The sequence below is a fragment of the Lissotriton vulgaris genome, chromosome 11 (assembly GCF_964263255.1).
Source record: "Lissotriton vulgaris chromosome 11, aLisVul1.2, whole genome shotgun sequence".
In the NCBI taxonomy this organism is placed as follows: Eukaryota; Metazoa; Chordata; class Amphibia; order Caudata; family Salamandridae; genus Lissotriton; species Lissotriton vulgaris.
In genome coordinates, this window is record NC_141699.1 from 720,919,747 (window position 1) to 720,944,960 (window position 25,214).

A 25,214-nucleotide genomic window follows, 5' to 3' on the forward strand; every position below is an offset into this window, starting at 1 on the left:
CGTCCACGCAAACAACTTGCTTTTCAAGAGCATACTTTTTGGATAAAGAGGCTCATTTGTGTTCACACTGACAGTGCAGTGGTCTTAGTTTCTATCCTGAGTTGCAGTCTCAGACTGCCTGGGCTTTTGATGGGATCACAGTCCAGCTGCTGCCCAAAGCCAAATGCGTAAGAACGACAAGGCTTGCATATGTTCAAACACCTGTGTTATTTATTTGCATATGGTAACAAAACTCCACATTATCGCTGTATGGTGAATTCGAAGCTCAGGAGTATCTCCTAGTCTGGCATTGGATGATGACGATGTGGGCCCATTAGCAGAGAGTAGACAGACAGAGTTGAAAATAAAGGATGATGCAATTGTGGCACCAGCAAGAGCTGTGGAATTTGTCAGACCGCAGAAGCGTCTGCTAAGCATCTGTACTCCAGCAAAAAATGCGCGACCTGTTGCATTTCCAATGCTTGTTTAACTTTCAATTGTAACTAGAATTCTCTCTAGTAGCTGTACAATATGACCTGTTTTCTTCATTTGTTTTTGTCCTTCTCCATTAATAAAAGTAAAGTGCCGTCATACCCCGCACGAGATTATACTGCATACAAAGAGAACTGTACTCTCTATAGTCGTGTCATTTGCCAAATCATTCTGTAATACAGTTTAACTACGTGTGCACAGTACCCTGCAAGGCACTGTAACAGAGGTTATGTCGCCCTGTTTCACGTTTTCTGCAACCCAAATTCTTGAAGGCTATCATCACTCTGTGTTTTTCTAAGCCCTGGACCAACCATGAATTCTTCCAGACAGCCCGCCATGAAGTTTGATAGCACTTTCAAAGGCTTGTCTTGAGTAGTACAAAACAGCATATCTCATTAAATCTGGGCGACTCCAACGCTTGGGAGGGAGTCAGGCTTCACATGGTAAGTTAACTATTCAATGTGTGACATTCAGAGAGGCAGACAAATAAAGAAATAATTTAAAATTGATATGTCAACAGTTCTGTGTGCTTTGTGTTTTAAAATGACACCTACACAATGATGAATGGTTCATTTTAGTGCGTTGCTGTCCCCGGCTATTGCCTTGGTTTGTGGCAAACTCGAGACTGAATTACTGCCAGTCAACAGGCTCCCGCCGGTGCTGGGAGGAATAAACAAGCTGGCTCTGTGGAGCTGACGGGGGGGAGAGAAAGTGAAAGCACGCGCTACTAGCCTCCGGGGACAGGAGATGCGTACGAAGTCCCGCCTGCTGTCCGCGCGTGCCGCCTGCTGTCCGCGCGTGCCGCCTGCTGTCCGCGCGTGCCGCCTGCTGTCCGCGCGTGCCGCCTGCTGTCCGCGCCTGCCGCCTGCTGTCCGCGCGTGCCGCCTGCTGTCCGCGCCTGCCGCCTGCTGTCCGCGCCTGCCGCCTGCTGTCCGCGCCTGCCGCCTGCTGTCCGCGCCTGCCGCCTGCTGTCCGCGCCTGCCGCCTGCTGTCCGCGCCTGCCGCCTGCTGTCCGCGCCTGCCGTCCGCGCCTGCCGCCTGCTGTCCGCGCCTGCCGCCTGCTGTCCGCGCCTGCCGCCTGCCGTCCGCGCCTGCCGCCTGCCGTCCGCGCCTGCCGCCTGCCGTCCGCGCCTGCCGTCCGCGCCTGCCGCCTGCTGTCCGCGCCTGCCGCCTGCTGTCCGCGCCTGCCGCCTGCTGTCCGCGCCTGCCGCCTGCTGTCCGCGCCTGCTGTCCGCGCCTGCCGCCTGCTGTCCGCGCCTGCCGCCTGCTGTCCGCGCCTGCCGCCTGCCGTCCGCGCCTGCCGCCTGCCGTCCGCGCCTGCCGTCCGCGCCTGCCGCCTGCCGTCCGCGCCTGCCGCCTGCCGTCCGCGCCTGCCGCCTGCCGTCCGCGCCTGCTGTCCGCGCCTGCCGCCTGCCGTCCCCCCGTGCCGCCTCCTGTCCCCCCGTGCCGCCTGCCGTCCCCCCGTGCCGCCTGCCGTCCCCCCGTGCCGCCTGCCGTCCCCCCGTGCCGCCTGCCGTCCCCCCGTGCCGCCTCCTGTCCCCCCCGTGCCGCCTCCTGTCCCCCCCGTGCCGCCTCCTGTCCCCCTTCAGGACAGAAAGCGGCAGCAATAGAGTCTCGCAATCTAAGCAGCGCATGCGCTGCGTTTGCTAGTGAGACCTAAAAAAAGGGGGGAACAAGAAGCAGGTAAGGCCGGCAGGGAGCTGGTGCGTCCGGACTGTGGTATCCTGGGAACCAGGAGCTTGTAGCTGTTGGCTCGACCAGGAAACTGGACCAGGTGTGGCGCGAGTAACCGAGCTGGGAACTTGTATCCACTGTCCATGGTCAGAGTACTGCATCCTCTGCTCCTTTGGTGTGGGTGTATATCTACAATATGCTCCTGCCTAGTTGTTAATACTTACACTTCCATCCCTATAGAAGCATCCAAAGCGCCTTTTCTCCCTGTAGCAGGTTTGTGCAGGCCCTATACCACTGAACTGAGGCTTGCATTCAATTCTGAGAGACCAGTTTGTCTCCTGTTGCCACACACCTCCATCCTTTCCCTTCCTCAGCACAGGCAGTAGTTGATGTAGCAAGTAGTATCCTTTCAAACCTGAACTAGATTTTTTGAATGATGTGATAGTGTACTGCATGCCTTGGCTGGAGTAGTATACAGAGTTGTGCATTTCCAATAAGTTAAGGTGCGTTGCATTTGCAGGTGATATTTGTATCTGGCTAAAATAACTACTGCTAAAGTGGTGAGATTTAGATTAAATAAAAGAAGATAATGGTGTCCTAATAAACAATGTAAAACAGCGCTAACTATCTTTACCCTTTAAGAACTTCGAGACTCTGCATTATCCCATGATCCCCCAGGAGAGAGAAAGGCAGGTTTTTCTTCCCGTTGAGGCTTTTAACTAAGGAAGGTGTTTGCCTCAGGGCTATGAAAGGGGAAATTGGAATGAGAGTTTCTCCTGTGGCATCTACTTCAAATTTGGACGGGTCCATCCTCTCATGATACCATCTCCCTCACTTTTGGAGGAGAATGGACTGCACCTTGAGGTCATGATTTTAACATCATGGGTTGTGTGTCATGAGCAGTTTGGGAGAAACGTCCAGTGTTATAAAATTCCCATGTTTCAGAGTCTCAGGGAATCAATATGGAGACTATTTGATGTCAAGAAACATCATGATGTTTTGAGGGGGGGAAGGGGGAGGCGAAGTCTTTAATGATTTTTCCTTGTCGAAACTAATGTTAGTCCACCATTGTACCCCATAGCCTAGAAAGTGATGTTGGTGCTATATTCAGCTTCTAATGTTGATGTATTGTCACAGCCTTCTTACGCTCCAAGTTGTCCGCAGTGGTTCTAGCACCCTGAAACTGTGGATTTCGTCCACGTACCGAACCCTCCTTAATAATAAACCTGATAAGCTGAAAGGCTTAAGAGGGAAGTGGGAGATAGATGTTGGGGCAGTGGAGGATATTGACTGGCCGGCAGCCCTGATGCATCCCCATGAAGTAGCAATAAAGGCATAGCTTTGGCTGATTCAGTTTAAAGTCCTACATAGAGTCTTCTATGATAGAAGATGACTTCATCCATGGAGAGAGCGCCTGACCCCTTCCTGCTTACGATGTGCTGACACTGAAGGCTCCTTCTTCCATACAGTCTGGAGTTGCCCCAGATATACTGGAGAGCCATCACAAGGGAACTTTCTGCTATGATTGACTCTGCCCTCCCTTTGAATCCTAGGTTCATTGTTCTGGGAATTCCCTGTGACATTGATTTGGCTCGAACCCAGCTGCTGATATTCTGTAACCTTGCTTTGGTAGTTGCTAAAAAGGATATAGCCTGTCAATGGGAATCGGTGGAGAGCCCTATGGCTCAGGAATGAAGAAAAGCTATGTACATGATAGCTGAGAGGGTGACTTATTTAAACCGGGTCTGACCCCGAAAGTTCAAATAAATATGGGGTAAATGGATTTCCCTCTGTTCTCTGGATGCTCTGATGCAGGGGGAGGAGTGTGAGCGAGATTGGACTGTTGGGGTGATTGTCATGCTACCCCTGGTATTGTTTTAGTCTATCACAGATTATTGTTAGCCTAAATTGTAGCCCAGACAAAATTGCTAGAGGGGGCGAGGCATTTGTTGGTAGTTACGTTTCATTGTTCACCAACAATTACACTGTGGAAGTCGCCTAGGGGTGGATTGACTGTCAATACTGTGTCATTGTTAAATCACTAATAACAATGCAAACTTCAATATAAAAGAAAAGTCTCAAGTCATGTTTGCCCTATTATAGACCCAAAGAGGTTCAAAAGTGGGTCAAAATGCAACAGTTCAGTAGGACACCACTTAATCAAATTTGTCCTTCAGCAAGGGGTTTGGATTTGTGCAAAAAGTCTGCAGAAAGCCTATTTTTATCTACCAGCTTGTGTTTGATGTAAGAATTTGTGACACTATCATAAAAAAGTGTTGTGTTTCTGAAATGTACTTTAAGAGCTTCCTGAGAGGTTAATTAAGTTGATTCCCGTTCTCTTTACAGGAAAGGAATGTTGATTGGCCCATATTTAAATGATTGATCAAAACCTTTTTTCATCAAAGAGTTTTCCAAGCTCTTTAGTCGACCTTAGGCATTCTTCGTAATCAAAACATTCATTTCAGTTTCAAGAAATCAACATTGCACCCATATTGGTGTAGTCAATATGCAAGTACAGATGTAGACACGTAAAGACTAAATATCTCTCTTTCACAAGAGAATACCTTTCCATTTGTCAGAAATGACTTTAAATTTGTGTCGATCACTCTTCTTCAGTCAGTCGACTGTCTTCTACTGGGCTGCATGGCCTCTTTTTATCTCTGTTCTGGGCTGCTCGGTGCATATGATACCTCTGCAGGCATGCCTGGACTGTCAACCGTGCCAAAAGTTAGGGAACTGGGTTGACCAAGTTTAGTAGTTCTCCAAGTTCTAGCAGTCACCTGAGTGATGGTGCTGGAAAACAAAATCTTCTGACTGGACTTTCTTTTACCCCATTGCTTCCTTCCCAAACTGTGGTCATAGCTTTGGGGTGAAGGGCATCCACAGGTACAGTCAGGGCATAAGTGGTATGAGAGTTGTGTTCTGAGAAGGAGTACCACTTCAGGCTGTTACAGTTGAGGACGATTCATCTTGTGCTGATTTTCTTTTCTTCCAGTTGCCAAAACTATCTGTCTTTCTCTGCACATGGACAACACACTACCATGAACTACCTAACCAAAAGAAGTGAGATGATGTAGACATAGCCTTCATCACCGAGACCTGTCTCAACGACTCCTCTCCTCCTATCATGGACATACTTGTACCCCCGGGTTTCTCTATCATCAACAAAGATAGGAAAGACCAAAAAGGCGGAGGCCTGGCATTTATCCACAACAACACCCTGTCAGTGTCCGAAGTTGATACCTTCAACTACAACTCCTTCAAATGCTTAACCGCCAATATCAAATCCTCTAACAACAATCTATTACACTGCCAGCTCCTGTACCACCCACCAGGCAACACCACCGCTTTCACAGAACACTTATCAGACCTGATCGCCCACTGCTCTTTCAGAGACAACAACAACCTAATTCTGGGAGACTTCAACCTCCACTGGAATGATAAAAACAGCGCTCCAATACAAACCCTGAATGAGCTATTGCACTCTAACAATCTTATCCAGCACTGCTCAAAAGAAACCCATAACGAAGGGGCAATCCTAGATGCCATCATCTCACATCCTGACGCAATCACCATAGAACACATCCTTCTGAACGACTGGTCAGATCACCACCTAATCCTATTCCACATCTCACAACCGATCATGTGTCAACCTCCCAACAATGATCCCCCTACTTGGTCCAGAAACCTAACGCAGATCAACACAGCTGACTTAGAAGAAAAAATGAACACCCTTCTGCCCATCTCCCCGGATGGCCTCTCAACTTCTGAACTCACGTCCCACTACAGCTTAACCATGTTCTCCATCTTAGACCAGCTAGCTCCAATAAAACTGAAAAAAACCCTGGTACATCCCCTCCAGATCCTGGTTCAACAAGGACATCAATGACGAAAGGAGACAACTCGGAGCCACAGAAAGTCTCTGGAGAAAAACCCCCTCCTCCAACCTTTGCGAAGAACTCAAAACGGCAAGAAGACAGTACAAAAACATATAAATAATGAAAAAAACAACTTTTTCTCCAACGCACTGGACAAGGCCAAAAACAGGCCAAGAGAGCTCTTTAACATCATCAAAAAACAAACATCCAAGCATTCCACGACCCACATCCAGGCCTCCAAAGACTCCTGTGACAGCTTTTGCCAACTTCTTTAACGAAAAAAATCTCCAAGATCGAGCGCTCTCTTGACATCAACCTCCACCCAACCAGCAAAAACTGGTCCCCAGCAAGTGAAACCATCGTGAAAGATCAACCAAAAAGTTCCTGGAGTCACTTCGACCCTATACCGGAAGTCGAGATCCTTAATTTAATCTCCTCCTCCAAGCCCTCATCCCACTCCCTCGATCCCTTACCCTCACATATGGCCAAAAATCTAATACTCTCCCCAGCACCACTCCGGCGTGAAATCATAAACCACTCCCTAAAAAAAGGCATCATCCCTGACTGCCTCAAAGTTGGCCAAGTCACTCCACTTCTGAAGAAACCAGGCCTAGACACTAATGACTTGAACAACTTCAGACCTGTGTCCAACCTTCCCTTTCTAGCCAAAATCCTCAAAAAATGCGTTCTCCGACAACTGAACCAACATATCGACAAGATTAATTTGCTAGACCAACACCAGTCAGGCTTTAGAAAAGGCTGCAGCACCGAAACTGCAATCTTCAACATTGTGGATGACATCCTCAACTCCCTTGACTCGGATCATTGCTGCCTCATCATCCTCCTGGAATTATCGGCGGCCTTTGACACTGTGGATCACAGTCTTCTCATCAAGGCTCTCAAAGACCGCGTAGGTGCAGATGAGGTGGTCCTTCAATGGGTCTCCTCCTCCTTTCAAAATTGCTCCCAAAGGGTAAAAATCAAATCCTTTTCATCTGACCTTCTACCCGCCAACAGTGGTGTTCCCCAATAATCCGTCCTCTCCCCTCAATTGTTCAACATCTATATGGAACCCCTCACCTCCATTCTAAAAAAAAGGAAACATTCCCTTCCATCTATATGCAGATGACACTCGGATCTACTTGGAAACCTCATCCTCCAATGACATTCTAATACTCAACAATACTCTCAGAGAGGTTCAAGAATGGTTATCAACCAATCACCTTAAACTCAATCAGGGGAAAACTGAATTCCTCCTCATCTCCAACAAGGAAGAACATCTGCAAATCATTGAATGGCTGAAAGCAATCAACGCTCTCAACGGTAACCTCACCTTGGCAAGCTCTGTAAAATCACTTTGAATCACCCTTGATCCCAAGCTAACCATGACCAACCACATCAAGAACTCCGCAAAAAGTGTCTTCCTCAACCTGAAGCTTCTTAACAAAATAAAACCCCACATACCATCCTGGGACCTCAAACAAGCCACCCAATCACTTGTGTTGTCCAGACTCTACTACGTGAACGCAGTCCTCTCCGGGACAGCTCTCTCCCACTTAGCGCCACTCAAAATAACCCTCAATGCAGCTGCCAGAATGGTCACTGGAGTAAAAAAATACGACCACATTTTTCCTGCTCTCAGAGAACTAAAATGGCTCCCTGTGGAATTGCGTGCCAGCTTCAGAACTGCATGCCTCACGCACAAAGCCCTGCACACAGGGAAACCAGAATACCTCGCCTCCAAACTTAAGAAAGCCGGCCAGTCTAGAAGTCTCAGGAGTTCAAACTCCCTCCTACTCATCCCCTTGAAAACGCGCGAACAAAAAACCGCAGCCCGCTCCTTTGCAGGAAACTCACCCAAAATCTGGAACTCCATCCCTGTGCCCATCAGTACTACCTCCTCCTTTGCAAAATTCAAAAGTCTCCTAAAAGTCCTCTACCTCAACCGGGCCTTCCCAAACTGAAATCCGTAAGTCTCAAGCCCCCAGACATCAGACATCTGGGAAGACTCATCCACTACCTACCTCACCCCCTCTCTCCAACCCGTTCGGCTTGCTCTATTGCCGCTCTGGGAAATCTCTCAGACCTACTCTTTGTCCATGTATCAAACTTCCTCTAACCATCTCTACCTCAACGGCGCACCGTGGACCCCCAGACCTCCCGACCTCAAGTACACACCTCGGACGCTCATCACAATTTTAATCTTTTGATCACGCTTATCCTCCACTCAAAACAATCCATGTATCGAGACTACCTCTAACACTCTCTACCTCAACGGCACACCTTGGACCCCTAGACCTCTCTACCTCAATGGCGCACCTCGGACGCTCATCAAATTGCTTTTTTTTCCGTGAACATTTATGAACATGTTTACTCTCCTCCAAAACTGTATATTTTGTTTTCTTCCCCTCCTGTTGTAAAGCGCTCCTATACCCCTGGGTCTGATCAGCGCTATAGAAAACTTCTAAAATAAATAAAAATAAAGTTTTGTAAACAAAATAATAGTAATTGCACTTATCTTTTTAATCACTTTTAACTAGTATTAGACTAATTTATGTATTTTTAATTCTGGTGCATACCCATATCTTGACTAGCCCCTGTTAGTATTATTAGATAGTCCACAGAAACCTATGTTATGGGATGCACTATCCACTGGCCCACTATTACGTGATGCAAATTATACTCTCAATCTTACTTGTACATTCAAACCCTATTGTACTAAAATAAAGTTTTGCGACTGGTACTCATGTTTTTCGACTGATGTGCACTGGGTCCCTGCTAACCAGGCACCAGTACCAGTGCTCTTGCACTAAAAACAAGGAAGGGGTCTAATTGTAACACAGTTGACACATACTTTAGCACCCCTGTAAGTTCGTAGTAAGTGTACCCTTGGTACCTAGGGCACGGGTACTAAAGAGGGCTGCAGCATGTATTATATCACCTTAGGGGACCCCCCCTGTTTACAAATTGCTTGCAGCATGCAGGCTGCCATTGATGACTGCCTGTCATTGTGCAAACCATGAGTGAGACCCCGACATGGCACACTCGCTGTTTGCCATGACAAAGTCACTTCATGTAATATTTGTAATTCACGCCGACAGCTGGCCTTGTAGCCCTAAGGCAGGGTGCATTATATTACATCTGAGGACATATCGGCATATGCAGATATGCCTCTGTGCTGTCTAGTTCAACTACTAGATGGCACAAGTGGACAGAAAAGCCACCTTAAGGTTATGTACTGGGCACTGGTGTCATAAAGAGTTCCCCAACTTATATGATGGCCTTACTAACATCTATAGTGTTTGGTATCAAACACCTTGTCTTCCCAACTCTGTACAGTTGACAGTACTAGATTTATTATGACATGCACCCACAGGGCCCAAAACACCTCTGCAACTGAGCTCCTTAACGCAGGCTCACGCAAACAGACTATTTCTCTGTGGTCCTGAGACCCTCAAGAGCCTAGCCCTCTGTGGGTTCTGCCGGACTGGTACCCCAGTCCACCATTGGAGTCTCTTTCTTACAGGCACTTTTCTGATTGACTTTAGCAGGTAGCGTTCTAGGCTACCTCCGAGTATAGCACCTTTGCCCCCGACACTCCAGGGCCAGTCAACTTGAACTCTTGGTGCTTTCTTGAACCTTGTCCTCTAATTACTTTAAGTGCAGAAGAACAATCCTGTAAGTAGTCAGTAAATTTTTCTATGCATGGAATGTTTCTCCCATAGGACAACATTATCACGTTCGAGGCTCATGCCTCAAATCTGACAGCTGTCATTTTCTTCTGTTTTTACTGTAGAATTTGATAATGTCTAAAGTATATACCCGATTCCGATAATCTCGGTGTCTAAAATGCTACAATAATGTTATTTTTCTAAATTTGTCTCGAGTTTCTTCTTGAATGTGTCTCATTTATTGATTGTGTGTACATGAAATGCTTAACATTTCTCTCTGATAAGCCTAAGCTGCTCGCCCACACTAACACAAAAGAGAGCATTTGGTATTATTAATTTAAGCCCTGTAAGCCAATAAAGGTCGCCTGGACTTCTGTATAGTGTACTTCATTTTGGTACACTACATAAAATGCCAGCTTTCTACATATGAGAATCCTGTTTTCTACTGGGAAGCTCAGACTATATGTAATTGATTTCTGAGGGACAGTCACAAATTAAGTGGTCACTTAATGGAGCAACACATGTTTTTTAAACAGTAGGGTGTTGATATACATATTATCAAGCTGAGGACAGTCAAAAGTAAATTTGTTTTCGACAGAAGATGCACTTATGTCTGCAAATGTACACAGCCTTCATCCCTGAGGTATGCTTTTCGAAGACTTTGTTGAACAGATTTCCTTACACTTTTGTCCAGTCCCTCTTCTTCTCAATTTCAGAATTGGCAATTCAAAAAGGATTTTCGTTGCTCTAGGATGCTTGGCCCAGTTGTAAAACTTTAGAGACCTTGTTAAATGCCCTTCTCTCACACATTAGGCTTTCTAACAGCCCAGCTCTATTCTCCAAAACGTCTATCGCAGATTTCCATCACTGAGCTTAAACTCCTTCCACCTGAGTTCTTCAAGTTTAGGCATTTGCAGCTTTCTTATGAGCGCTTGGCCATTGTAACCCATCAAGAGGAAGAGGTTCTCAAGACTCTGACACACCAGTAGCCTCCATACAATTTCTGCAAAGATTTCTCGCACACCGCCAGCTGCTGCCAAGTATACTGTACAACTATTGATTTAAATTAAATGTCAGTAATATACTTCACTACCTTTCACGCATCATGCCCAAGAGACATTTAGAGTCGTCCTCCAGAGGTGTGTGAGCTAAGGTTTTATCTCTTACAGAATGCTTGTCTTGAGCCTTCATTCTCTGTGCTACTACTGCTGCCCTGGGCGATGGTGTAATAGGGTTTTTTCAAGTTTGTGTGCTCTTTCTTGACTGGGATTGATCTCTCTCTGGCTGAGCCTTCAATGGGCTAAGAAGAGTTTTGTTAATGCATCAACATGTCAGTGCTAATCTGAAGGTCAGGTGACATGGGATATTAATATTATTTTGATTGTATTGTATCTGCCTGTGCTGAATCGTGTAGCGCCACTTTGTCTTTTAGTTAATTAAATTGTTTTTTGTCTGAAAATATAAATGTCACTTTAAAAAAAACTTATACACACCAATTTCAGGCCTTGTAATACACATTGTACAATTAGCAGAACCCATCCCTGCAACCTTTTAAAGTCCTGGATGTTACATTGTGCCGTTCATTTTCACTAAATGAGTGAAATAGCAAATGGAATAGCAGTCACAGTTGGCGAAAGGATCAGGCACTTTGCAACCTTTAAAAGGTGTAGCTTTTTTCTACTCTTCCTTAGTGGAGAGAGGCCAGTTGAAGAGTAGGGTTTGCTTAAATGCTCCTTATGATCACAAGGCAAATGAACTCCAGCTGGGCAAGTCTTACCTAGTTGGGTCATTCCTAAAATGTTGTACACCCTAAAACTCTGTGCATATTTTGTTGAAACATGAAACCTTTATCTGGCATCTGACTTATTATACCAAAGCGGATCAGACCCGCTAAACAGCACCCCACTGTTCTACCCCTCCAGGCAAGTTTAAATATGTGTTTGTTTAGATTCTATTGGTACATCCAATGCTGTGTGCAATCTTCCCCATATTAATTTTCTTCTTTAGCATGTAATGCCGTGTCAGGTCGAGAGTACATGAGAACATGGCAAAATAGAAGCAGTGTTGGAGAAAATAAAACCTATCCTGCTTCCATTTGTTTAGTTGTGATATCAGCATGACATTGATTTTGTAGAATACTAATTTCTTCGGTCATAGTACATTTAAGAGGTGCCAGCTATCTTGAAGAGATGATCATTCTTGAATTAAATCATTAAAGTGGAGGGGAGAAGCCATTTTTGTGACAGTTACCGCCTTAATTTATTTTTATAACTGTGAAACAATCGTAAACATGACTAGTTTAAATGTATTTATAAAATGCTGGCTGAGATCAGATCTCTTCCCCCTTTATGTGCCTAGGAAAGTGGTAGAAGCAGTTATATACTCTTTAAGAAAGTTTGTTTGCAATGGCATTCTAAGAACAGTAATAATATGGTCTGAAGACGTTTTTTTAATTGGATCATGTGCCACAATTTCTGCTTATGATGTCTGGTAGTTTTCATGCAGTGTGAGCATTTCTTCATGGTTTGTATCTTAATACCTTTGTTTTCTTCTGAGCAGATAATCATTTTGTGGATGATTATGCAAGATTTACTGTTTTGGACTCCAAAGAGAAAACTGCGGCTGTCGCCAACAGCATGAACTACCTGACCAAGAAAGGTAATGGGTGGAGACTGTTGGTAGGGAAAGTAAGTTAGAGGAGGTATTCAATAGAATGCTTCCAGGTTCATAACTATAGTTGCCTTGATGTTATTGGCTTGGCTGTCAACTAAAAATGGGACTATAACTGTACGGCATTCCAAATATGGCATGTAGAGCATGAGGTACAAACTTCATCATGTTATCTTACATAGATTTAGATTCAAAGGTACTGTAGTGTTGTGTATGGCTTAAAAAACATTGCTCATAGCCACTCTTAAAGCTGTTTGTTTTGTTGGAATTGTTCTACAAGAAAACTTGATTGAAATATAGATTATAAAACTGAAGGGTGGTGGAATGGGAGGCACCAATTTGAGTAATTCATGAATCACTTTCAGGTAATGCTTCAAAATGCTTTAGGATTTTTCATTAGTTAAGAAACAGAACAAACGTATTTTGTGGAAAATCGGGTTTTCAAGGCAAAATTGGTATCTGAAAAGTACAGCAGGCATAGTCTATACATACTGAGCTTTCAAGATGAATGTTTTTGTATTGATCACATGTATCAAAATACTAGATACCATAGACAAAACCTACTTAAGCATAAAATTATTGCGTCCATTGTGCATAAAAACGTTTTGTTCCAAAAGAAACAACAATTGATATGTGCCATCCATTGCTCACCCCCCACATTGATTATCACCTAGATGCCTCTAAATTTTCATCAGAAGTCATGATTAAAGGTAAAAGAACCATTTTACTTTAGTGACAGTGCATTAATTTCACATGTTTCCGTTTGGACAGGTATGGTATTGGGAACTGCTCAATCTGGAAGTTAAAAACAATTTAAAACTATAGGTATTAACAGAATCCTCTTGAGTGTTTACCCAGCATTAAATGTTGTTCTGCCTTGAGCAGGAGAAATATGTTAAACCTTGGAATGGGAAATACTTTGTTAGAGCCGAAAGCCTTAAGAAAATACAATCTGCAGAAATAACTATTTGGATGTATTGGCTGAGGTTCAATCAATCAAGTGACTTGTAAAGTGCGACTACTGACCCGTAAGGGTCTCAAGGTGCTGGGTGGCGGGGAACTGCTGATCCATCAAAGGCACTGTGATTCAGTTGAAGAGCCAGGTTTTAGAGTACTTCCTGAATTGAGGCAGTGAAAGTGATTGCCTGAGGTTGAGAGGCAGGGTGTTCCAGGTCTTTGCTGCGAGGTAGGAGAAGGATGTTCCTCTGACCATGGTCTTGCGGATATGTGGGATGGCGGCTAGGGCCAGTTGAGTGGAACTCTCTGGTGGGTGCGTGGAATTCGAGGTGGTTGTTGAGGTACACAGGTCCTGCGTCTTGTAGGGCTTTGAAGGCATGTAAGAGGAGCTTGAAGATGATTCTTTTGTTGACTCTGAGCCAGTGGAGGTCTTTCACGGGGCCTGTGATGAAGCTGCAGCTGGGGATATTAAGGATGAGCTGGTGGAGAAATTTTGAATGTTCTGCAGTTTCTTGAGGAGTTTCTGGGTGAGGGCTGCATAGCTTGCAGTGTCGTAGTCTAGTCTGCCGCTGATGAGTGCATGTGTGACAGTCTTTCTGGACTCGGTGGGTATCTACTTAAAGATCTTTCGGAGCAGGCGTAGTGTGTGGAAACAGGATGATGAGACAGCATTGATTTGGCAGTTCCTGGAGTCCAGGATGATGCTGAGGTATTGAGCGTGGTCTGTGGGTGTGGAGGGGGGATCCAAGATCTGCAGGCCACCAGGAGTTGTCCCAGATGTAGGGGGGGAGCCCAGAAAGAGGACTTCAGTCTTCTCTGACTTTATCTGAGTTTATGTTGGATAAATGTACTCTTGTATTCACCCTTTAGAAGTAACCTAGGTATCACAATTATTGTATTTAAATATTATGTAAGAGCCTTAACCTACTGGCACTGGTGTACACAACTAAGGAGAGAACACTATTTTTTATACCATCAGAACAACAAGTAGAAATTCATAATAGTGGTCAGTGGGTTTTGAATGTTTGGTTAATGTTTTTCAGAAACAGTTCACATCCCGAAGAAATTTGCAGTGCCACAAGTCACACATTGTGGAGTAATTGGGTAAACATAATGATAAAGCATGGTAGCCATGAATTTTCCAGAATGCATATGACACTAAGTATTTGCATATAGTTAACACTGACCCAATCCCACTCCAATATCTAGTTTTTCATCCAGTCTTTAAAAAAATTAGACAGTGGATGTTGAAATTAAGGTTCAGTCAGCTGCTTCTACTTACAAGAGGAGCCTAGAAAAATTCTAACAGCTGAGCAAATATGTTCAATATAGTTTGATACAGTCCAGTTTCAGATGCATCTGATGATATTCTGTGTCACTGTGATTGAACATTCTTGTATTTTATTGTTGTTAATTTTGAGAAAACTGTTAGTTCCAAAGGTTCACAATGTTTTATCCTATACAATTTGTGGATACATTCACCTGAGTTTTAAATAGAAGTTTTCTCTTCTTATTTTCTCTTATTTTTTTATTTTTGTCTTGTTTTTGAATTAAATGTAATGTATCTGATAGAGACTACTAGCCGCAGATTCCTTAACGTAGAATTATCCCCAGGCATGAGACTGGATCTGGAAAACTTTTTGCCACAGCAACCCTGCGCGCCAGGGGGACAGCATCACGCGACTCCACTCAGGCATCGTACGCATACGTGATGTCAGCGAGGTCACATAAGTCTCACCCCTGTGTGCTTACGTTAGTTTTTTCCTTTTCCGATTGCAACGCGGATCCGGTCTCCGTTCGGGCCTTTTGGGCCCCATTTTTTCCACAGCATTGTAATATATTTTGGTGGAACAGTGTGCGAATGCCTTCGGGCTTCAAGACTTGCACGTCGTTTGGGCGTCTTATGTCGGCAACGGACCCACACCTCATTTGCATGTGGTTTTTGGGGGAAGATCACAGCACCACTGATTGTGAGGCGTGCCAACAGTTGAAACCGAAGTCGCGGCGGGAGCACTGGATAAAACTACTCTTGGGCGCGTCACTCATGGTCGGCTTCATCCACTCGATCAGCCTCGGCAGATGGTTTCAGAAACAGCCATTGTCGACGTCCCTATCCCTCTCCGATGTCGCGAGAGCGTCGCTCCCCGGTGGGTAAGTGTTGCTGCTTGTCCCCGGGGGCTGGTGTTCCCTGTGGTGTTGTGGGAGGTCGCCGGGGCTCGGGTCGCATCCCCGAACCCCGCTGGACTGGCGGCGGCCTTGTCCACAGCTGAGCTGACGCTGCCACGGTGCCGGCACCAATTGGTTGGTGGACCCTCCTTGTCCTGCTCTGGGTCGAGGCTGGACGGGGACCCCTCATCCTGCACGAGGCCCCTCTCGTCCCTCCTTGCGGGCGTCTGCCTCGTCGGAGGGTGAGTCAGAGGTTGAGTCGGCCCTGTCGGCACCGCATGAATCGGCGGGCCACCTCCATCACATTCTGGGCCGAGGCTGGCGGAGGGCTTCGTGCCACTCCCCTGGTCCCCCACGTTCCTCCACGCAGGCGGCTGTCTCATTGGAGGTAGAGTTGACGCTGTTCTGGTGCCGTCCCTTGGCCACTTCGGCTCCGGCCCCGCCCCACGCTGTATGACTTGGAGGTGCCCTGTCCAACGTCTCCTTCGGTGCCGGATGGGGATGACGTCCTGCCTCAGGCGGCGGACTATTTGGCGCCGGACAGGCATCGAGTTGCGGATTAGTTTTCGGACTCTCCCTCTTCTCCGGAGGTTGGGTGCCTAATGGTGTCATCCTCCCCGGAGACGGGCCACCGTGTGGTGGCTTTTTCACCGGCGTCATCGAAGGGCAGCTCCCCGCCAGTCCTGAGGCCAAGGTGTTCGCCGGAGGGTCGACAGGTCCCCCACTCTTCGGTTCCTTCTGACTTCAGGTCTGGCCTTTGCTCGCCCCGCTTGGCTTCGTGGACGGCCGCCTTAGTTTGCAGCCGTCGCCCACGAAGGAGCTGCTTTATCCACCGCGGGGCCCTTCGGAGGCGGTGCGGCCTTCGCTCACGCAGTGTCCACGGCTGTGGGTATACTGCCCATGGGTGACCCTGTTGCTCATTTTCCAGCAGACCATCTCTTGGAGGTCCTCCAACAGGGCTCTGGTGGGAGGGAGCTATTGCTTCCCTTTGAGGGTTTGCTCCTTTCTTCCCTGATGGGAGCTTAGCGGCTCCCCGCCTCAGGGGATCCGGTGCCTCAGCACCTTCAGCACCGGCACCTTCTGGCGCTGCGTAACCTGGCGTGTCTTTCCCTCCACCCCTTTGCCTCAAGTCCACTTTTGCGGACTGCTTTTCCCTCCCTGCCGTCACTGTTGACTCCGCCGTCCCGGGATGCCCGATGGTTTGACTCATGGGGGTGCAACATGTTCGCCTCGACCAGCGCTGCCTTGCGGGCCCTTGACACCTTGTGTGTTGGCTAGGGCCTCCTCTGGTTTGTGGGACTCGGCTGAGTCCTTGGGATCTGCCGCTTCACAGGAGACTGTTCAGGTGGACTTACGGCATCATGCGTTGGGTGGCCGGGATCTAATAGTGTTTATTCTCCGCTCCGCTCTGAACATCTCAGAGGTGCTGGGCCGGGCCATGGCTTCTTCAGTCGCCCTCCGTCGCCATGCTTGACTTCGGGACACTCTGTTCCCTGACAATGTTATGGAGCGTCTGGTTGATCTTCATTCTATGGCACCCTGTTATTCCATGCCCCGGCTGACTTCGCCATCTAAAAGTTCTTGGCAGGGCTCAGTCCTCCTCCTCCTTCCCCTCCTCAGTGACTGCTGAGTTGAGCTAGTTCTGGACCTTCTTTTGGGCTGGTTGCCTTTGCTGTGGGGTGTGTTTTATGGCCATTCGAGTCCTTCTTGCTGGGACTGTGGTGTTGTTGGCTGCTGGATGGACCCTTTGTTGACTGTGTGTGTTTTTGCTGGAGTTGTCCGCACAGACTTAGCCCTGAGAGTGGGCCTTCTGTTTTTCTCTTTGGCTGCTTGGTAAGCCTTCCGCAGGGTTTTCTTTTCCCTGTGGCTCTTTTGTGTTTTTCCTCTGCTGCGGAAGTTCCTTCCAAAGTGGGTTCCCATGTCTTGGGACTTAACTTACCCTATGTGGGGTAGTGGTAGCTGTTCTATAGCTTGCGCTCTGCTAGGGAGTTCTGGTCGCCTTCGGGCCTCTGCTCTCCATGGCGTTATGTATGTTGCTGATGCTTCTTTTGGTCGCATGCGCGGACCCCTCGTAGTAGTGGGTCCGGGCATTTCCTCACCTTCATGCTCCTGTCCTGGAGGCTGGGATGGTTCTGTGTTTCTCCCTTTGTCAGGTGTAGCCTGCCCGGTCTTCCTGAGACCTGGGTTGTTCTTCCGGTGGCTTATTGCTACTGGCACCGCTCTGTCTGGTCTATTGCCTTCCTTCTGTGGTGGGCTCATCTTCTTTTCCCTCGTTTCCTAGGGCCCTCTAGGCTTCTTCTTGCTCTTCCTTGTCCTGGCATTGGATGGAAGCTTTGTTGCCTTGTAGAGGCGTGGGGTGCTTCAGTCTCCCTGAACTTGCCCTTGGTTCCCCTGTGGAGGGTGAACGGGCTTCTTCTCAATTCTTCTAACTTCTTTCTTCTTCCCACATCCCTCTTGGTGTTGGGGGTGTTCTGCTTGTGGGTTTCCCTTGCCTAGGGAGGGGGCTTCTCGCCCTGTCCATGGGGCCAGTCCCCTTTGAGCCTCTGTTTGATCCAGGCTGGTGGGGTCCTTCCGCAGACCCTCCTTCCTAGTGGGTATGGCTAGGGTATCTATTCTACGTTAAGGAATATGCGGCTAGCACTCTCTTTCAGATGTACGAGTTACTTACCTTCGGTAACGATGTATCTGGTAGAGGTGGTTCTAGCCGCAGATTCCTTCACGGCCCACCCTTCCTTCCCGTTCTGCGAGGACCCTTTGGCTTGCCCTTCTGCACTCGCCTCCCAGTGGATGCTGTGGCAAAAAGTTTTTTCGGATCCAGTGTCAAGCCTGGGGATAATTCTACGTTAAGGAATCTGTGGCTAGAATCATCTCTACCAGATACATTGTTACCGAAGGTAAGTAACTCGTACTTTTATGCCTAAAATGGCTTCAATTAAATAAAACTACATTTCAGTCAGAGCAATATGTTAAACCTTGGATAATGAAGTGCATGGTATTTTGAGTCCTTATTTACGAAAGCCATTATATGCATATGTTCTTCGAATTTGTCGGACCGATGTGTCTCATTTAAATACTGTAGCCAGTAATTTGAAAAATAGTGTAAAACAGAATTACTGTAAAGGGCCATGGCACCATGATTGTAGATTAAATATTTGTCACATTGCATATTTATATATCTGAAAGATGCACGTTAGTGATAGATTCCTTACCTTAGAATAACCCCAAGGCGTCAGACTGGATCTGGTAAGCTTTTGTCAGCAGTACCCCTGCATGTCGGTAGGGGTCGTCGCACGGCTCCGCGTACCTCGTTGGCATCGTAGTGGCCAAGATGACGTCGCTAGAGCTACTTAGACCCGCCCACGCGCGCTGACGTCAGTTATTTCTTTTTCTGCGCAGATCCGGAGAGAGCGGTACCCATAGTCCATTTTTGACTGACTTTTTTGGGACTTTTGTCTCTGTTCTATTTTGAGTCTTTAAGTCCTGGTGTGTAGGGATGCCCGGCTTTAAATCTTGCGCGACTTGTCCCCGCACAATGTTAGTGACTGCCCTCACCGTGAGTGTCTCTACTGTCTGGGGCACACAACAACGACTCAGAGTCGTGTCCCGAATGCCGGGCCTGGCTCCGAAAACTTTGCGGGAGCGGTCCCGAAAGTTGCTGGAGTCCCGGGAGTTGGCTCCGTGCCATTTAAGATCCCTGTCCCGTGGGAGGTCAAGGGACCGATTCGTGGAGCCGCCAACACCATCGTTCGACGAAGTCTTTACACTCTGAGTCATTTAAGGTAAAGCACAAAAAGTAGAATAAGCGACTCCGCATTTCGCCTTCCCCTAGCCTGCTGCGTGACATGGCTGGGGGATGTGGGTGGCACTGCCCCTGCGGCTCCGACAGAGCATGTGTAGTTGCCCATGGCCTACCCGCCCTTTCCGGGTCTATCGGCGACCCTGGCCCGGCTGCAGGAGTTCCTGTCAGCCATGGCACGCTTCTTTGGCCCGTCTGGCCCGGTCGGCATGTCTTCGGGCCCTAGGGGTCCTTGCTCTTCGACGCCATCTACTCCGGCCCTGACGAGAACTCCATGGATCCATGCTTAGCTCCCAGCTGATGTCGGTTGGCCTAGTACGTCCTCCATCGACAGCGCCGGCCGGTTCCCCGACTGACGCAGTCCCCGGCTTCCACCCCGACGTGGGGACGGTGCCGGACCGGTGTCGATCGAAGCCGATCCTGACGCCGATGGGGGATTTCTATCCCTTTCTCCATCCACCTCCTTCTTTTCCGCTTGCCCAGCAGGTTGTGGAGGACGGAGAGGACTGGGAGGGGTCAGAGGACCCTTTCGCAGCCCAGTGCGAGTTAGACCTGGACTGGCAAGAGGATATGGAGGATGCAGGTGACCTGGAATTTACTCCAGAACCTGGCATACTATCTCCTCCTACTGTGGCCATAGAGAAGGGTGGTACATATTCTGTGGTGTTGCGTAGGGCAGCTGAGGCTCTCCACCTCGAGCTCCCTACGGTGGCCGTCAGGACTAACCTCCTGACTAGTGCTTCGGCTGGCGTCTTCATCTGCGGAGCCGCTGCTGCCCTTTAATGACGCACTTTCAGTCGTTCTTTTGGGCACCGGGTCCAGACCCAACACTGGGGCTCCTGTGGATAAGAAAGTGGCCCAATGCCATGGCCCGGCCCCGGGCGACCCCATTTTCCTCCCAACGCCCTACCCCTGAGAGCTTGGTTGTCCAAGCCTCTGCATCCCCAAGCACACCTCCAGACAGGGAATCCAAGAAGCTGTAACAATTTGGGAAGAAAATGTTTTACTTCCGCCAGTTCAGGCCTGCGGTCTGTAAACACTGCATGCCTCTTGGGCCATTATTTCCATTCTATATGGGACACTGTTGCACAGGAGCTGTCTCAGTGTCTGGAGGAGGCCCGGACGGTGCTCTCCCAAGCTATTGCTGAGGGGAGAGACGCAGCCAAGTTCACATTTCATTGTGGCCTTGACACCGCCGACTCGCTGGGCAGAGCGATTTCCTCAACAGTGGCGTTACGCCTCCACACCTAGATGAGGATGACTGGCTTTTCCGGGGATGTCCAGAACACTCTGATGGACATGCCCTTTGATGGCACTCGGCTTTTTAGCGACAAGGCAGACAGTGCGTTGGAGTGTTTTAAGGACTCTCGGGCTACGGCCAAGTCCTTGGGCCTTTCGGCCACGCTCACTCCTTCTGCTTATGCTTTCCGCTCCTTTTGTGGCCAAGGAAGGGGCACCAAACACGTTTGTTTTAGAGCCACAGGCCTGTGCAGCAACAGTCTCGGCGCAGCCGCGGATGTGGAACCTACAGAGGTGGGTCACGGGGCCAGCAGGCGGGTCAGTCCACCACCTCCCCTGCAGCCACTGCCTCAAAACCTTCCTAGTCCGGTGTTTCAGGTCCACCAGTCGCCAGTGGGTGGCAGGATTCGCCATCACCTCTCCCACTGGCGCACCATCACTTCGGACAGTTGGGTTCTGCAGATAGTTTGACAGGCTTACTCCCTCCCCTTCGAGACTACCCCTCCAGCCATGCCACCTCAGTACTACCGCATGTCGGGGGATCACTTGGCACTTCTCCAGCAGGAAGTTGCGGCCCTCTTGGCCAAGGGGGCCATTGAGCGCGTTCCGATGCCAGAAGTAGCTCTTTGCTACTTTCACAACTTCCTGGTTCCAAAAAAGGACAAGGGCCTGTTTCCTATTTTAGACCATCGGAACGTCAATCGCTACCTCCGGAAGGAGAAGTTCAAGATGCTCACACTTGCTCAGGTCTTGTCTGCCCTAGACCCGCAAGACTGGATGGTAGCGTTGGACTTGCAGCACTCGGACTTTCATATCCCCTGCCCTCCCTCCCACTGGTGTTACCTGTTGTTCACGGTCGTCCATGAGCACTTTCAGTTCACCGTGCTCCCTTTTGGCCTTACCAGCGCCCCTCGGGTGTTCACGAATGTGATGGTGGTGGTCGCAGCTCATCTACGCAGATTCAGTCTTTCCCTATCATGATGACTGGCTGTTGAAGGTGGGCTCGCCCCAGGCAGTCTCCCACCTCTAGACTACGGCCGATCTCCTGCATTTGCTGGGGTTCTCGATCAACGTGCCGAAGTCACACCTGATTCCTTCTCAGAAGCTCCTCTTCATCGGAGCGGTTCTGGACACGGCGAAGTTTCGGGTGCATCCTCCCGAACAGCGAGTCTGGGACATTCAGGCTATGATTCTGATCTTTCGGCCCTTGTCCTGGGTTTCGGTCAGGATGACCTTGAGGCTGCGAGCCTCGTGGCCTCCTGCATCCTGCTGACCAATCATGCCAGATGGCATATGCGGGCTCTCCAGTGGGACCTGAATTTCCAGTGGGCGCAGCATCAAGGGGACCTGACCGAGTATGTCCAGATCTCGTGGGCACTACCTAGCAGTTGCAGTGGTGGCTCACAAACCAGCATTGGGTCAGCGGCAGATCCCTCTCCCTTCCCCAACCGTAGCACAGTGTGGTGACGGATGTGTCCCTCCTGGGATGGGGCAGCCACATGGGTGAGGCAAAGAACAGAGGCCTCTGGTCCCTGACGGAGTCCAGGCTCCATATCAACCTTCTGGAGCTCCCGACGATCCTATTTGCACTGAAAGCAATTCTTCCCTCTGTCAAGGGGAGAGTCATGCAGGTGTTCACAGACTACACCACCGCCATGTGGTATTGCAACAAACAAAGCGGGGTGAGGTTGTGGGCCCTATGTCAGGAGGCTCTGCGCCTCTGGACATGGCTGGAACGTCAAGGCATTTCCTTGACGGTGCAACACCTGGCAGGTTCTCTGAACGCCAGGGCGGACGAACTCAGCCGCAGGTGCATGATAGATCACGAATGGCATCTTAACTCGGAGGTGGTGCAAGGTCTCTTTCAACAGTGGGGAGAGCCTTGGTTAGATCTATTTGCCACGAAATAGAACGCGGAATGTCATCACTTCTGTGCGTTGGAATTTACAACGCAGCACTTGCTCTGTGACACTTCATCACGAGTCGAGCTGCGGTCTATTGTAGGTTTTTCTGCCTATACCACTTCTACCCAGAATGCCGAAGAAGATCCGGCGCGACCGGGCCCAAGTCATTCTTGTGGCTCCGGACTGGGCTCGAAGAATTTGGTATCCCGAGCTACTCAGTATGAGCATGGATCCCCCGATCCAACTGCCTTTGCAGGAGGATCTTCTGTCGCCGCAGCAGGGGACGGTCCTCCACCTGAACCTGTCCAGCCTCCACCTACATGCGTGGAGATTGAGCGGCGACAGTTGATTCTTTTTGACTTGCCTCCTGAAGTCTGTGATATCATTCTGGCAGCCAGCCGTCCCTTCACTAAAACCGTATACGCCTGCAGGTGGAAAACATTTGTGGCATGTTACACAGCAAAGGCTGTGGATCCCCTTTCTGCCCCTCTTTCAGAAGTCCTTTTGTTCCTTGTTAAATGTAAATGTTTTTGTACTTGTATAGCGCACAGCTACCCGCAGTGGGTTTCCCGGCGCTTGTACGAATACGAGTACGAATTCCTTCTTTCTCTGGCCCAGCAGGGCTTTGCTCTGGGCACTATTGAGGGTTATATTTCTGCAATTTCAGCCTTTTCAGGCTCCCTGATCAGCCCTCTCTTTTCAAGTCCCCTGTTGTAAGTAGATGTCTCAAAGGTATTACTCACCTTTTCCCTCCTATTCCGTTTATAATGCCTCAGTGGGACTTGAATCTGGTTCCTCCCTATTTAATGTGCGCTCCCTTTGAGCCACTTCACAACTGTCCTCTTTGTTTATTGACTTTGAAGACTGCTTTCCTGGTGGCCATATAGTCCGCTAGGCGCGTCAGTGAGCTTCAGGCTCTTTCCTGTAAGCCTCCTTTTCTGTCGGTCCATCCAAACTCGTCGTTCCTTCTTGCCAAAGGTTATCACTGCATTCCACATCGGGCAAACTATCACCTTGCCCACTCTTTCCACACCTTTCCAGAGAGGAAGAGAGGCTCCACCGTCTGGACCCAAAACAAGCGCTTTCCTTTTATCTGAATCGCTCATAACAGTTCCGGGTGGATGACCAGCTCTTTGTTGGCTACGTGGGGCCAAGAAAGGCCGGGCTGTACACTAGAGGACTATCTCCCGCTGGGTCGTCTTGTGTATCAAGGCCTGTTCTTCTCTGGCTAAGAAGGAACCTCTGGGGTTGCGCGCCCATTTTTACCAGGGCAACAGCAGCTACTACTGCATTGGGACGGGGTGTCCCCCTGCAAAACATCTGTCAGGCAGCCACGTGGGCCTCGCTGCACACTTTTACTAAGCATTATTACCTTGACAGTCCAGTCCGGAGAGACAGCTTCTTTGGCCGTTCTGTTCTCCGTGACTTTCTGGTGTGATCTTAGTTCGCAGACCCACCATCGGGGTTGGTATTGCTGGGGTATCTATTCTAAGGTAAGGAATCTATCACTAACCTGTTTCTTTCAGATGAACAAGTTACTTCCTTTCGGTAACAATATATCTGTAAGAAACATTAGTTAGTGATCGATTCCCTACCGCCCCACCCATCCTCCCCGTTCAGCCAACTGATTTCTAGGGTTAAGGCAATCCCTTTCAGGGCCGTAGTTTCAATGCACCAGTGGTCAGTATCTTGCATGACTCTGCGTTCCTGGCGCGGAAAGTCGTGTTCAGAACGGACGTCAGCACACTTGGGCGCGTCTAAGTATTTTTTAAAATATTTTTTTTTAATGAGTTTTATATAGCGCTGGCTAGACCCGTAGGTATCCGAGTGCTTTACTTTCAGTTACACAATGATAATAATTACAAATTAAGTTAAAATAAGCAGCACAATGAAAGAGGAAGGGAAGGTGAGAGAAGTAGGAAGGAGGGGGGAAGGGGGGAGTGCGACAGGGGGAGGGAGGGAAAATACGGCAGGAGAGACAAAGGGAAGTCTGCCCAAAGACCGACTGGGGTAGGTGACGTCCGGGGCGGGAGTTCTCAGCCTGTCACCCCTATAGCTAAACTAGGTAGCTCCATCGGTCGTCAGTCAAATAGCTAGGTCTCACCTGACGAGGTAGAGTTTACATAAGGAAGTCCAGTGGATAAACATGGTGGTAACTAGGAGCAAGGATGGGAGAGGCCGGGGTCAATAGCTGGGAAGACGAGAAGAGCAGAGGGGTAGGTTGAATGAGAGGAGGGAAATAAGTTCAAGGAGAGACACAGAAGAGTTTGCCCATGGACCGACTGGGTAGGTGATGGGCCCAGGAGGGAATCCATAGCCCAGCTCCTCTTTAGCTGAGGTAGCTCTACCAGGTGGTAGTCAAAATGGCTGGGTCTCAGCTGCAGAGAGAGGGTTCACAGAGTCAATGACTGAGGCAACCATCTTGAGGACAGGCTGGGGGGATGAGTCCTTGATGTATGAATTCAGAGGATCCCCATAATCTATAATCCGGATGAAAGGGGGTGCATACTAAGCAGAGGATCAACATGATGAACAGAGCCAGGGTCAGCATGTCTTTAGGGGGAAAGAGTGATGACGAGTGAAAAACCGCCATTAATTAGGCGAACCTCAGTTTAGAGTTCAGTTACCGCAGCAAGGTAAACGATGAATAGCTAAGGGAATGGACAGTGAACTCACTGGAGTACTTGACCAGCTGAAATCAGATAGTCAGAAGGCTCATTAGCAGGCTCCCGAGATTAGAGAAACTTAATAGGAACTGGGCACCGTTTTGTGAATCTGCGAAGGGGCT

The 25,214-nt window shown here is 48.7% G+C and overlaps 1 protein-coding gene across 2 annotated transcripts in view; it reads left to right on the forward strand.

Moving 5' to 3' along the window:
* UGGT1 (UDP-glucose glycoprotein glucosyltransferase 1) overlaps positions 1 to 25,214 on the forward strand; it is an 849,443-nt gene that overhangs the window by 381,491 nt on the left and 442,738 nt on the right. For both annotated transcript variants that reach the window (XM_086943802.1, XM_086943803.1), the window contains exon 20: positions 12,254 to 12,352. In XM_086943802.1, coding sequence (XP_086799928.1) covers positions 12,254 to 12,352 — 99 coding nt within the window. The remainder of the gene's footprint in view (positions 1 to 12,253; positions 12,353 to 25,214) is intronic.